This window comes from Podarcis raffonei, chromosome 15, assembly GCF_027172205.1.
Source record: "Podarcis raffonei isolate rPodRaf1 chromosome 15, rPodRaf1.pri, whole genome shotgun sequence".
NCBI lineage: Eukaryota > Metazoa > Chordata > Lepidosauria > Squamata > Lacertidae > Podarcis > Podarcis raffonei.
The window spans coordinates 8,268,933-8,281,741 of NC_070616.1; the positions used below are offsets into that span (position 1 = coordinate 8,268,933).

At 44.4% G+C, this 12,809-nt stretch overlaps 1 protein-coding gene across 4 annotated transcripts in view; it reads right to left on the reverse strand.

Annotated features, from left to right (window-relative positions):
- The window catches only part of NF1 (neurofibromin 1), a 156,892-nt gene extending 147,592 nt beyond the window's left edge, over nucleotides 1-9,300 (reverse strand). For 2 of the 4 annotated variants that reach the window (XM_053367584.1, XM_053367582.1), the window contains exons 1-2: nucleotides 8,942-9,285; nucleotides 1,172-1,315 (exon numbers count right to left, since the gene is read on the reverse strand). In XM_053367584.1, the coding sequence (XP_053223559.1) occupies nucleotides 1,172-1,315; nucleotides 8,942-9,001 (204 nt within the window). In that variant the 5' untranslated portion in view covers nucleotides 9,002-9,285. Of the gene's footprint in view, nucleotides 1-1,171; nucleotides 1,316-8,941 lie in introns of all 4 variants that reach the window. The other 2 variants (XM_053367583.1, XM_053367585.1) reach the window with 2 other exon arrangements.
- Between the last annotated feature and the right edge of the window lie 3,509 nt (nucleotides 9,301-12,809).

Sequence of the window (12,809 nt, forward strand, 5' to 3'; positions counted from 1 at the left end):
GGTGGAGAGCTACATTTGTGGAAGGCACAGAAATCAAACAGGGCTTCACAGCTTAAACACAGGTCTTCTCTCTACCTTCCTCATTCCCTTTCCTCTCCTGACCCAGTCATGTTCTCTGTAAAACCATCCTAAAGCACATGAAAACCCTATGCATACAGGTTTTATTCCAAACACAGGATTCAGATTACCTTGGGAACAGAACTTGGACTTTGGGGTGTGCAAACCAGTCAAACCCACAACATTCAGAAGAGAGATAAAACGAGGAGGCATCCGTTCCCTAGTGCAACATCTGGCCCTCCAGATGTTGCTGAACTACATCTCCTATCAGCCCCAGCAAGCATGGTCAATGCCAGAGAGCATCTATAATGATCCCTGCTTTTCAGTTAAAATTAAAGGGCATATCCCTCAGGACTAGACAGTGGGTGGGTGGCAGGGAAGTTGCATGATGTTAAAACTTTGAGCTAACTCCCAACAGATACAAGACTGAACATGGAAAGATGAATGGCATCCTATAGGCCTCACCATGTTCACTAAACCCCTTAATGTGTGCCATAGCTTGCCCCTTCACATAGACAATAGCAAACAATGGCCGTGGTTGGCTTTTTACCCTGTCCCAAAAGCCACTGCAATCTGCAATTGAATCAGGATGTCTCTAATTAACCACAATTTCCTGTTTTGTCCGTACTGGAAACTATGGTCACCAGTTTCAGAATTACCCAAAATAATCAATTTCAGACCATGGTCTAAAAACCTGGTTTGTTCCAATGTAATGGGAATGCATGGCTAGTTAGAGACTTCCTGCTTTAACCACAGCTCATGCAAAGAGTTCCCATGTCTGTGCAGATCTTGGCTTCATAAGCTGCAATTGTCCAAACTGGGCCAATATCATTTGTCCTGGTTACACATAAGATAGGACTTATCTAATTTGATTTTGTTTTAAAGAAGCTTGTTATTTCGAACGAGGGAGGGGAGCATTTTTAATCAAAAGCACTGCATATAGGAAATCAATATATCAGTGTGTTTACCAAGTACCAACGGAACCACTGGCAGCCAATATCCACTGGTAAATGGGCAAGCAAACACACATATTCCCTTCCCAACCTAAGGTTCCTTCATCTCATGCTTTCCCCGCATACAAGCAGCCTATTAAGGGCAAGAGGATAGCACTTACCATATTGTTAACATTTTTTAATATATTGGTGAGGCCACTGATGACCAAGGAAAACTTGTACTTTGAAATATTGATGAGACATTCCTTGTTATGTTCCGTGCTGACTTTGGTGTGGGTATTCTGTTGACTAGCTTTGATTGGTAGCTGCAGGTGAGGAGGAGAAAGAAAAACAGTAAGCATTCACTTAGAAGAAAACTTACAGAGCTCCAGTGTGTTACACTGAAGGCTTTTTCCATTAACTTTTCATGCAAGAGCTCTCCGGGTATGCCCAAAACCAACATGGTGGCTGTTTCCAGCTCTTCCCCACCACCCCCATTTAAACAAGCATGGGAAGTGTATGCGAATGTTCATGTTCAGATGCAACACTAAACCATGAACGAGCCTAAATTTCTCCTGAGCTTGCATGCTCTCTCACTTTCCTCTCCTCCTACCACAGTACCAGGAGACGATGCTTAGAAGCTTTTACTTTTGCTGTAACTAAAAGATCCAAATTTGCCCTCTTGAGAGGATGAGAGGGAACAAATCAGAGGGGAAGTCAGGCTCATTCCCATAGTGCTAAATCACAATTTAATGTTGCATCTTAACAAAGCCACTGAATTTTCCCATCTTAAAATATTTACAAGTATTCAATGAAACAGTTCTCCAGTAAAAAAAATTGACTGTAGCATTTAAAGCACATGGATAGTGCAATCCTATGCATTTCTACTAAGCCACCCTGAATTCAATGGGACGTACGCCAAATTAAGTGTGTATAACAGGTGTGGAGGAGTTTTGGCCCTCCAGATGTTGCTGAGCTCCATCTCCTATCAGCCTCAGCAAGCATGGTCCATGCCCAGGCACGATGAGAGTTGTAGTTCAGCAACATCTGGATGGCCAAAGGTTCCCCACACTGACAGTATAAGATTGCAGTCTAAGGCTGAGTACATTCTATACCTTTAAAGCACATTTGAAGCACAGTTTCCCCCTCAAATAATTATGGGCACTGTAGTTTGTTAAGAGTTGCTGGGAATCGTAACTGTGTGAGGGCAAACTACAATGCCCAGAACTCTTTGAGGGAGGGAAACATGCTTTAAAGGTATAGTGTGTATGCAAGCAGCCTAAATGTGCTTTACTGTTCAATTACTTCTAATTATTGGAAAGAACTTCTGACATATTTATACAGCATGTACAATTAAAGCATGGCCTTCTAAAATAAGTTGTGTTTACCACCAGGCACCTTAATTTTAACCTGCCATGAGCCTTTATGAATGGGACAAGCCCCAGCCATGTCCACAACAGGATAACACATATGTTCAACTTTCTCAGACCCTAGGTGCACCCTGAACCCCACCCACCCTGAAAAAAACGAACTGCACTCTTCCTTCCTTCCTTTCACCATCCATGCCTATCTTTCTCCTCCCCTCCACCCTGAGAACAATTTGAAAGAACATGAAACAGTTCTTCTGGGGAAGCTAATCAGATTTGATCCTGACAGTTGCCTGGATGGGAGACCACCTGGGAACCATAGCTAAGCTGCTCTGAGTTCACCACAGGAACTCGTTTTAGTAATTTATGCTATAAACTCATTGAATAAAGCAATTCATTTTCTCCCCGTTTCCTGCCTACTTATGACTGGGGGGGAGGAGACCAAAGAAAACGAAAATGGTGGCAGTGCTGATGCGACCCACCTTGCTAGGTTCCAAAGACCACAGCCAATACAAACAGGGCTGAATCCAAGATGGAGCTGGAAAGGAACAGCTGGGAGCCTTAAAATGCGCTCCCCGTTATTCCTTAGCAAATGGGGCTTGCCTTCGCCACCAGTTTGGAACTGGCTTGTTTCCAACCAGCAAGCATAGTTCGCATTAACCACAGTTTGTTGGATCAGATGACATTATAAAAAAAAATGGAAGCGAAAGCCTCTGAGCTCCTCCTCATGGTTGCGCCAGAGGAGATGCGGGGGTGGAGGAGCACATGAGCCCAAGGCTTGCTGTGGATCACTTCTGTCATGCTAGACCATGGTCCAAATGCAGCTGCAGTGGCCTGAGATATCCCATACAGGAACTAGCTATTGTCAGATGCACTTCATCATTGAAATTAGAATCAAAGAGTAGCTTTGAGTTGCATTTCACTACCCGTCTTTTGTAACCTACTGCAGAGGTATTGGGCAAAATGTGTTTCTACCAATGTTTAGCTTCTCTCTGAACTGTATCAGTTAAAACTCAAAAGTTCGGAAGTCCCAGCAGCAGCACAGATAGGACTTGAAATGACTCCACAAATCCAAGATATTAATCCTGCTCCATGAACACTAGACACTTTGTTTTAAGCTGCATCCATAAATTCTTCAAAAGGTCACAGACCAATCATTTCCCTCATGCGTCATTTACCAGTCAGTTGGTCTCAATTGTTGAACAAAACCTTGCAGAAAACCTCACTTTGAGGAAGTTTTACTTTTGATCAAAGCCAACAGCTTTTTGATGGAAGCAGCACACAACAGACACAAAGTGCACTTAGGGGGAAAAAAGTATTTCACACAAAGTGGGGATGGTTAAGCAGCAAAAACGTACTGAAATTGTTTTCGTTTGCTTTCTATTAAAACCTCTGAACACTGGAGACCTCCAGCTGAATCACTGTGAGGAACCACTTCCTTTATCAGCATCTACTATTATCACCAGCTGCAAACTTAGTAGTGCACTGGATAAGTTTCAGCCACTCTTAATGTACTCCTCTGCTAGAATATAATTCCCACAGCTGCTATTCCCTGACACATGAGCATACATGTGGGACTGAAATATATGGAGTTGCAGCCTAATTTCTGTCTACTAGTCCACTTTCTCCACGAAGCCAGATAGGCGGATCAGAATAAAAATGCTTCTCACCAGATTGCTAAGTCTTGGTCAGAGTAGTTTCCAAGGTTCGAGACCCATGAAAATTAGTTCACCTGTATATATTACATAACTTTATACCATGCTTATTCTGACTTTTCTTGAGGAAACCTGTCACCAAGAAATGCTTATCTACTTACTTTTTTAAATGAAGGGGGACATTTCTACAACTCTTCCTAGAAAGGGGAGAGTGTACACCCAAAATGTTAAAGAACTTCCAAAGAACCTGAAATTTACCTAGTCCCACAACACAATGGTTACTAAAATTGTCCCAAAGGATGCTTTTGTAAATCTCTTTAAAATGGAAGGGAGCAAAGAAGTGTAATACCCACCCAGTACTCAAGCCACAGGCCAGCTTAAAGCTAAAATTTGGTGAGCACTTAGTCCCAGTTACACTGATTAGACAATTCTGAATATTGTATATTTGCATACCTAACTGGGAAAACATGAGAGCATAAACTACAGTTTACCTCGCAAAAAGAGTCAGTGTGTAAGCCACATATGAGATGGAATGCCAGGATCTGAAAATTCCATTACCTCTTCACGTGATTCAGATTTTTTTTATTTTGGAAAGCAAAGAGGTGGCTCCCAGGAACCATAATCTAAACTTTCATAATGCACACTTCATTTCAGATTATATATGACAATGGTTTGTTTATGTTGTGTTTTTAAAAAGCTGCAACTCAAGACTACTTCCCAGATGAGCAACCACTAAGCAGCTATGAAGGCACAATCAAGGACTGTTGCCAATTTCTGCCTGTTTATCAGTACTGTATCTCTCTCTCCTATATGATCAGGTTTGTCAGGAACACAACAGGGCCTTTACAGCAGTGACCCCCTCACCTTTTCAACTCCCTCTCCCTAGAGATATGTTTGTGAGGGGCTCCCTCCTCTGAAGATTTCTTTTTTAACCCACCTTTGGTTAGGGTTCCAGTGCAATTTAAAACTTGCTTTTATATTTTAAAATATAATTTCTATATTGTCCTTCATCCGAGTATCACAGGGCACCTTATAATAGAAATACACACCAAAGAAAAGCAATGCATCTCACAATAATCTGGTGGTGCATTCTAGCTAGAAACATGACATATGCCAATGAAAAAGGGGGAAAAGCCTAATTTTATAAGTTTGATCAAAAGCGATCATCTCCTTCTGTCCACAGCAATAGCCCAGAAAGTCCCATTTAAAAAGCAACTGAATTTACTTCCAAGAAAGCAAAGTAGGATGACGTGCAAGATCCTACTAGGACAGTAATTTCCAGCAACTTCTCTTTGCAAGGGAAATCACATCTTTTGTATATCACTTTGAGAGCTTTGGCTGAAGAGTAGCTAGTTAATGCCTTAAATAAATAAAATACTTTGGGGGAAATTTACTAGCATGAGAAATTAGCTCATCATTAGAAAGTGTCATTCTTCCAAAGTAGGAAATAACTCCCTCAATATCTCTTTCTTTAAAGATAGCATAGCAGCTACAGGAAAGTCTTTGAACATTTTAAGTCCATAACTCCTATTGTGTTAGCCAGCTCAATTCTACAAGGAAAAGGACAAATCTTATGGTGTTTCACACAAGTAGTATGCCCCATTTTCCATCCATTACTGCCCCCTTTCACATGTTACAAGGATGAAGTCTGCCATGTTAATACCCATCTAGCTGAATGGAAGCAAGTAAAAAGTGATGCATGAAGGGGTAAAATTATGGGGCCAGAACTGGCACTAACCAATTGTTGTATCCTTAGGGTTGTAGGGGGCAGCTCAAAGAAAATGCTGATATTGTGTGCAGAAACTGTGAAAAATGTGAACTTTGTGTTAGAGATTCATTAGGAAAGGAAGTTAAAATAAAACTGCCAATATTGTAATGCCACAATACAAATCTATGGTGTGGTGTGGATAGCTCTGGTTGTTTTCCGCTGCTCAGAAAGAACACAGCAGAGCTGGAGAAGGTTCACTAAATTATCAAGGAGATAGAACAGCTCTCATATGAGGAAAGACAACAACATTTGGGCCTTTGGCTTAGTAAAAAAGGGAGTAAGTAACAACAACATGATAGAGGTGTGTAAAATTATGTACTGTGGGGAGAAAGTGGACATAAAGGTTTTCTTTCTCTCTCAAAATGCTAGATGCTGAATATTGGAATATTGGAAAATCAGGACAGACCAAGGGAAAGACTTCTTCATGCAGTGGACAGTTAACCTATGGAATTCAATGCCGCAAGATGAAGTGATGGCCTCCAACTAGAACTGCTTCAAAAGAGGATTAGACAGATTCATGGAAGATAAGACTATAAATGGCTATTAGTCACAATGTGCTGCCTAGGATTAGAAGCAGTATGCCTCTGAATACCAGTTGCTGAGAATTTTGAGTAGGGGGAGACCTACTGTGCTCATGATTGCTTAGGGACTTCCAAGGGGCACCTGTTTGGCCAGATCCAGCAGGACTCTTCTGCCCAGAATGTCACAAAATAAAGCTCTCTTTCAATGGCTTGCTTTAAAATGGATCTAGCAGGCCGCTCAGAAGGGCAGTTCCATAATTATCTCAAGTCAGTATATCCCCTTATTTCCCTCCTCCCAAGTTCAACTCAAAAGCAGTAAGTCCCAATTTGTTCAAAAGCTTCAACTGATGTGAGTGGTACACCCACTCACAGTAGTACCCCCTATTCCCATGCTGCATAACTGGGCCTTCACTGGGCCCAGAAGACCCTTTCAATGATCTATAGTACACCCACCTGTTCTTTCAATCCTACTGCAAACCATCTGTGCCCCATTTTCCATACATAAGCACCCCCTTTCACATGGAACAAGGATAAAGTCTGACTACATCTATTACTGCATTCTTCATTCCACAGGGCTCCCAGTTCCCACATCCAGCAAGAAAAGAGTTCCAATGAGCCAAGCTGCTTCCTCTCCTTTTTCCCTCAAAGACCCCCCCCAACTTTTACAAATCCCAGAATCATACCTTCCCAAAACCCAAAGATTGAGCCCAATTACTTCTACATTTTTTTCTCTTGAAAGAACCCTAGAAAGGACAGTTCTTCAGCAATGTGGGGTGCACAGCTTTCCATAGCTACATTTTTTCAGTGGAAAATGTTCCATTTTGTAAGTTCATTAGAAGCAACAAATTGATGCCAACTGCAAATGCAATATTAGGCAAACTTAACATTATCAATGCATTTAGCTTTCTTTACTAAATACAGGTAAAATAAAAATGTTAAATTGGCTAACCCTTTGACAATGAAGGCTTCCTCATGCAAAGTATCCTACGCAAATTACCATTTTTTGGGGAAAATATCCAGATAAGCCACATCTTTCTTCCTTTAAGAGGAATAAGCTGTACTGCATCCAGCTACTTCTTTATTCCATTCAAGGAAGACCCATTTTCCAGTTCTCTCTTGACTTAAACATACACATCCAGCCCTCAGAGAGTAGAACTCAATTGGTACAGTTGCCAGAATCCAGCTCAGTTGGTTAGAGCATGGTGCTATAATGTTGCAGATTTGATGTCCTTAAGGGACAGCTGCATGTTCCTGCATGACGGGGGAAGGACTAGATGATCCTCAGCATCCCTTCCAACTCTATCCCGTGCCATTTCCAAAGAAAAGGAATCCAGCACAACCTTAGAAAGGGCCAATAAACTCCATCCCACAAGACTGACGAAAAGTACTCTGGTACCTTGCAAACTGGCAGGTTTATTGTGACAGAAGCTTTCAAGGACCAAAGCCCACTTTTGTCATATGCACAACCACCTCTAGACCATGAAAGCTTCTGCCACAACAAATGTTTTAAGTATTTGAGGTGTCATAAGTTTATTTTATTGCAAACCTAGAGATAAAATGCAAAGGCGTAACAACAGCTGTTTCTCACCTCCCCTCAAAAGTGACACAGCCCTTCAGTACCACTGATAAAGTGACACCCAACTAGATCAGCTACTGCTCTTCAACTCACCTCCAGGATGCACTACTACAGCTGTTACTCAAAAGAACAACACACAACTCCAGTGCATCTTTGGCGGGGCAGAGGGGAAAGTGGGCTCACCCCACTAGAAATGAGCTTTAGCACATCATCTGCACAACTCAAAGCAGGGTGTGGGTAGGGTTCCTAAATGGCCAACACCAACTCTCATCCCTCAAAGACCCCAAGACCACAGTAAGCAACAACCATATATACAATTCCAGTGCAAACTTGATGGGGGGGGAGTGGAAAGATGGATCCATGCCCACCACAAATGTGCATGTTCCACACTCTTTATGTTCTTGTATATAGAGATGGGACTCTTCCCCCCACCCTTTAATCAGTTTGGGTGTGTATCGCCTGTGAGATCTGCAAGGATGCTCTGCATCCATAAACAGACACACACTGACTAAAAGGGACTAGCACATCCCTAAAGGGTCCCCATCTCCTCTCCCTGAAGAAGACCAGAGAGAGTGAGGAAAACGCACACACGCTTTTCCCTTGCATGGCACCCCAATTCCTCAATCTTTTCCCCAGGAAGCTTTGCCTTCCCACCCAGCCACCCCCCCAAAAAAAATCACGGCATCTTTTGAAAGGAGCAGAGGGAGTTACCTCGCAAAGGCATCCTCCCTAAGAGGTTGTGGGCTCTCCTTCCTTGGAGGTTTCTAAGCATCTGTCAAAGGATGCTTTAGTCGAGATTCCTGCATAGCAGGGGGCTGGACTAGAGGACCCTGAGGGGACCCCTTCCAACTGTACAATTCGACTACACTTCGGCTCTGAAGTCGTGAGGGGAACGGGCCCCCTCAGAAAAGACACACACACGTATATAAATATGTATGCATTCGTCCCTGCTTGGAAAGCCCCCCCCCCCGAAAGGACCTTCCAGCCCTTCCCCGAAAGGGCCCCCCACCCTATGCCGCCTCTCCCCCCCCCCCCCACATATCCTGCAGCCCACAGGGCCGTTACCTGCTCGTCGAAGCGGCTGACCACGGCCTGCACCCACTCCACCGGCTTGTGGGCCGCCATGTCCCGCCGCCCAGCCAGGCGGGGGAGGAGGAGGAGGAGGGTCTCGACGCCCCCGCCCCTTCTTCCCCCTCGGCTCGATCCGGCCGCCGCCGCCGCCGCGCTCTCAGCTCCCCTCCTCCTCCTCAGCCATCACAGCCTACGAGCCACCATGACACCACACCGGAAGCGGGGACCAGAGTCCGCCCCCAACGCCAGCCCCGGACGCCGGGAGAGAGAGAGGGAAGCGGGGGGGAGCGACAAGTGGGGCGGGGGTGGGGGGGAGAGCGAGCGAGAGAGGAGGGAACCAAGGCAAAGCGCATGCGCGACGGGCGGAGGGAGCTCGGGCCGCGACGCATGCGCGCACGCGGTGGGTGGGTTGAGGGGGGGGAAAGAGCTCGGAAGCCAAAGGGCAGCGGCGCACGCATGGGGAGAGGGTGGGAGAAAGCCGAGGCAGCGCGGCGCAGGCGCGGTGGGTGGGGATAAGGGCGCATGCGCGCGGGAAGCGGGGAGGGGCGCGGGAAAGGCGAAGGGGTTAGGGCGCAGGCGCGGCGCGGCAATATGCGGCAGGGTTGGAGGAGAAAACTGAGTGGGAAAGCCGACCAGCGGGCTATGGGAAGCACTACTGCGCAGGTGCGGCGAAGAGGACAGGGTGGATTGGAAGAAGGCAGCTGGAATTATATATTGCGGATTTTAAAAATCAACGCTGACTTTAGTGGGGCTGTTTATATTTATGTAATCCTTAATGATTTCAGCTTAACTGCTCGGTATTTTTTGTGTGTACGTAAATGATGAAGATATAGTATGAGATTTTTTTTTAAAAAAAATTGGAATCCACCGAAACAAGATCTCGAAATTTAAACGTTTGTTTAATTGATGGACAAAACAGCCCGAACAGGAAGGCATTAAATGCAGCATTCCTATAACTCTTTTTTAAAATGTATGTTTTGTTTTTCATGGTACAGAGGATACATTTGGGGTAAACAACTGTTAAAGCAACAAACGACTTCTCCCGATAAAATTACAGACTGCATTCTATAACTCTTGATTCCTCTAACAACATAGAATAGTAGAGTTGGAAGGGACTCCAAGGGTCATCTAGCCCAACCCCCTGCAATGCATGCCATTTTAATTCTCTAGCTATTACTCTTGACGAGTCAGATGGACGGCATACAATGATGATGATGGTGATATACTTCCTAGTTTCCTGAGCTAGTTTATTAGGACAAATGGGGCTCTTCCCACCAATGTTGAGTCGGCTTACGGTTCTTAAATTCCTTCGTGACTCTGATATTTCTGATACCAGTTTTGCAAATTTTATTTTTTGCCAGTTTGTCCACTAGAGGTCACTCGCTTGACGCGAAAACATTTGGTGCGTTAAGGGGTGGAGCACAGACAAGAGGAAACCAGAGCGTACTTTGCTTTTATTTATTCAACAATTCTCTGTTCCCATATTTCTTCACTGTCATTGAGACTTTAAGCTGGAAAGTTCCCCCCACCGAGCTACAATTTGCAGAGCGGCTTACAACATGCAAAAATAGAATCATAGAATCATAGAATCATAGAGTTGGAAGAGACCACAAGGGCCATCGAGTCCAACCCCCTGCCAAGCAGGAAACACCATCAGAGCACTCCTGACATATGGTTGTCAAGCCTCTGCTTAAAGACCTCCAAAGAAGGAGACTCCACCACACTCCTTGGCAGCAAATTCCACTGTCGAACAGCTCTTACTGTCAGGAAGTTCTTCCTAATGTTTAGGTGGAATCTTCTTTCTTGTAGTTTGGATCCATTGCTCCGTGTCCTCTTCTCTGGAGCAGCAGAAAACAACCTTTCTCCCTCCTCTATGTGACATCCTTTTATATATTTGAACATGGCTATCATATCACCCCTTAACCTCCTCTTCTCCAGGCTAAACATGCCCAGCTCCCTTAGCCGTTCCTCATAAGGCATCGTTTCCAGGCCTTTGACCATTTTGGTTGCCCTCCTCTGGACACGTTCCAGTTTGTCAATGTCCTTCTTGAACTGTGGTGCCCAGAACTGGACACAGTACTCCAGGTGAGGTCTGACCAGAGCAGAATACAGTGGCACTATTACTTCCCTTGATCTAGATGCTATACTCCTATTGATGCAGCCCAGAATTGCATTGGCTTTTTTAGCTGCCGCGTCACACTGTTGGCTCATGTCAAGGTTGTGGTCAACCAAGACTCCTAGATCCTTTTCACATGTAGTGCTCTCAAGCCAGGTGTCACCCATCTTGTATTTGTGCCTCTCATTTTTTTTGCCCAAGTGCAATACTTTACATTTCTCCCTGTTAAAATTCATCTTGTTTGTTTTGGCCCAGTTCTCTAATCTGTCAAGGTCGTTTTGAAGTGTGATCCTGTCCTCTGGGGTGTTAGCCACCCCTCCCAGTTTGGTGTCATCTGCAAATTTGATCAGGATGCCCTTGAGTCCATCATCCAAGTCGTTGATAAAGATGTTGAATAAGACCGGGCCCAAGACAGAACCCTGTGGCACCCCACTAGTCACTCTTCTCCAGGATGAAGAGGAACCATTGATGAGCACCCTTTGGGTTCGGTCAGTCAGCCAGTTACAAATCCACTGAGTGGTAGCATAGTCAAGACCGCATTTTACCAGCTTCTTTACAAGAATATCATGGGGCACCTTGTCAAATGCCTTGCTGAAATCAAGGTAGGCTACATCCACTGCGTTCCCTTCATCTACCAGGCTTGTAATTCTGTCAAAAAACGAGATCAGGTTAGTCTGACATGACTTATTTTTCTGAAATCCATGCTGACTATTGGTGATCACAGCATTCCTTTCTAGGTGCTCACAGACTGTTTGCTTAATGATCTGCTCCAGAATCTTCCCTGGTATTGATGTCAGACTGACTGGGCGGTAATTATTTGGGTCCTCTCTTTTCCCCTTTTTGAAAATAGGGACAACATTTGCCCTCCTCCAGTCTGCCGGGACTTCACCTGTTCTCCAGGAATTCTCAAAGATGACTGCCAGTGGTTCTGAGATCACATCTGCCAGTTCTTTTAATACTCTTGGATGCAGTTCATCTGGCCCTGGAGACTTGAATACATCTAGACTAGCCAAGTATTCTTGTACTATCTCCTTAGTTATTCTGGGCTGTGTTTCCTCTGCTGAATCATTTGCTCCAAATTCTTCAGGTCGGGCATTGTTTTCTTTATCGGAGAAGACTGAGGCAAAGAAGGCATTGAGGAGTTCAGCCCTTTCTGTGTCCCCTGTTTGCATTTCACCATCTTCTCCTCTGAGTGACCCTACTGTTTCTTTGTTCTTCCTTTTGCTACGAACATACCCATAAAAGCCTTTTTTGTTGCTTTTAACCTCTCTAGCAAGCCTGAGTTCATTCTGTGCTTTAGCTTTTCTGACTTTGTGTCTACACGTGCTGGCTATTTGTTTGAATTCCTCTTTGGTGGTTTCCCCCCTTTTCCATTTTTTGTACACATCCTTTTTTAATCTTAACTCAGTTAAAAGTTCTTTAGATAGCCACCCTGGCTTCTTTAGGCACCTTCCATGTTTCCGTCTCATTGGTATTGCCTGAAGTTGTGCTTTTACTATCTCCCTCTTAACAAACTCCCAGCCATCATGAACTCCCTTTCCTTTTAGTATTACTGTCCATGGGATCTCACCAAGCACTTCCCTAAGTTTTATGAAGTCGGCTTTCTTAAAGTCGAGAAATTGAGTCCTAGTATGCTTGGCTGCTCCTTTCCGCTGTATAGTAAACTTCAGAAGAGCATGATCACTCGCGCCTAATGATCCTTCCACTACTACCCCACTAACCAGGTCATCAACATTGGTTAGGACC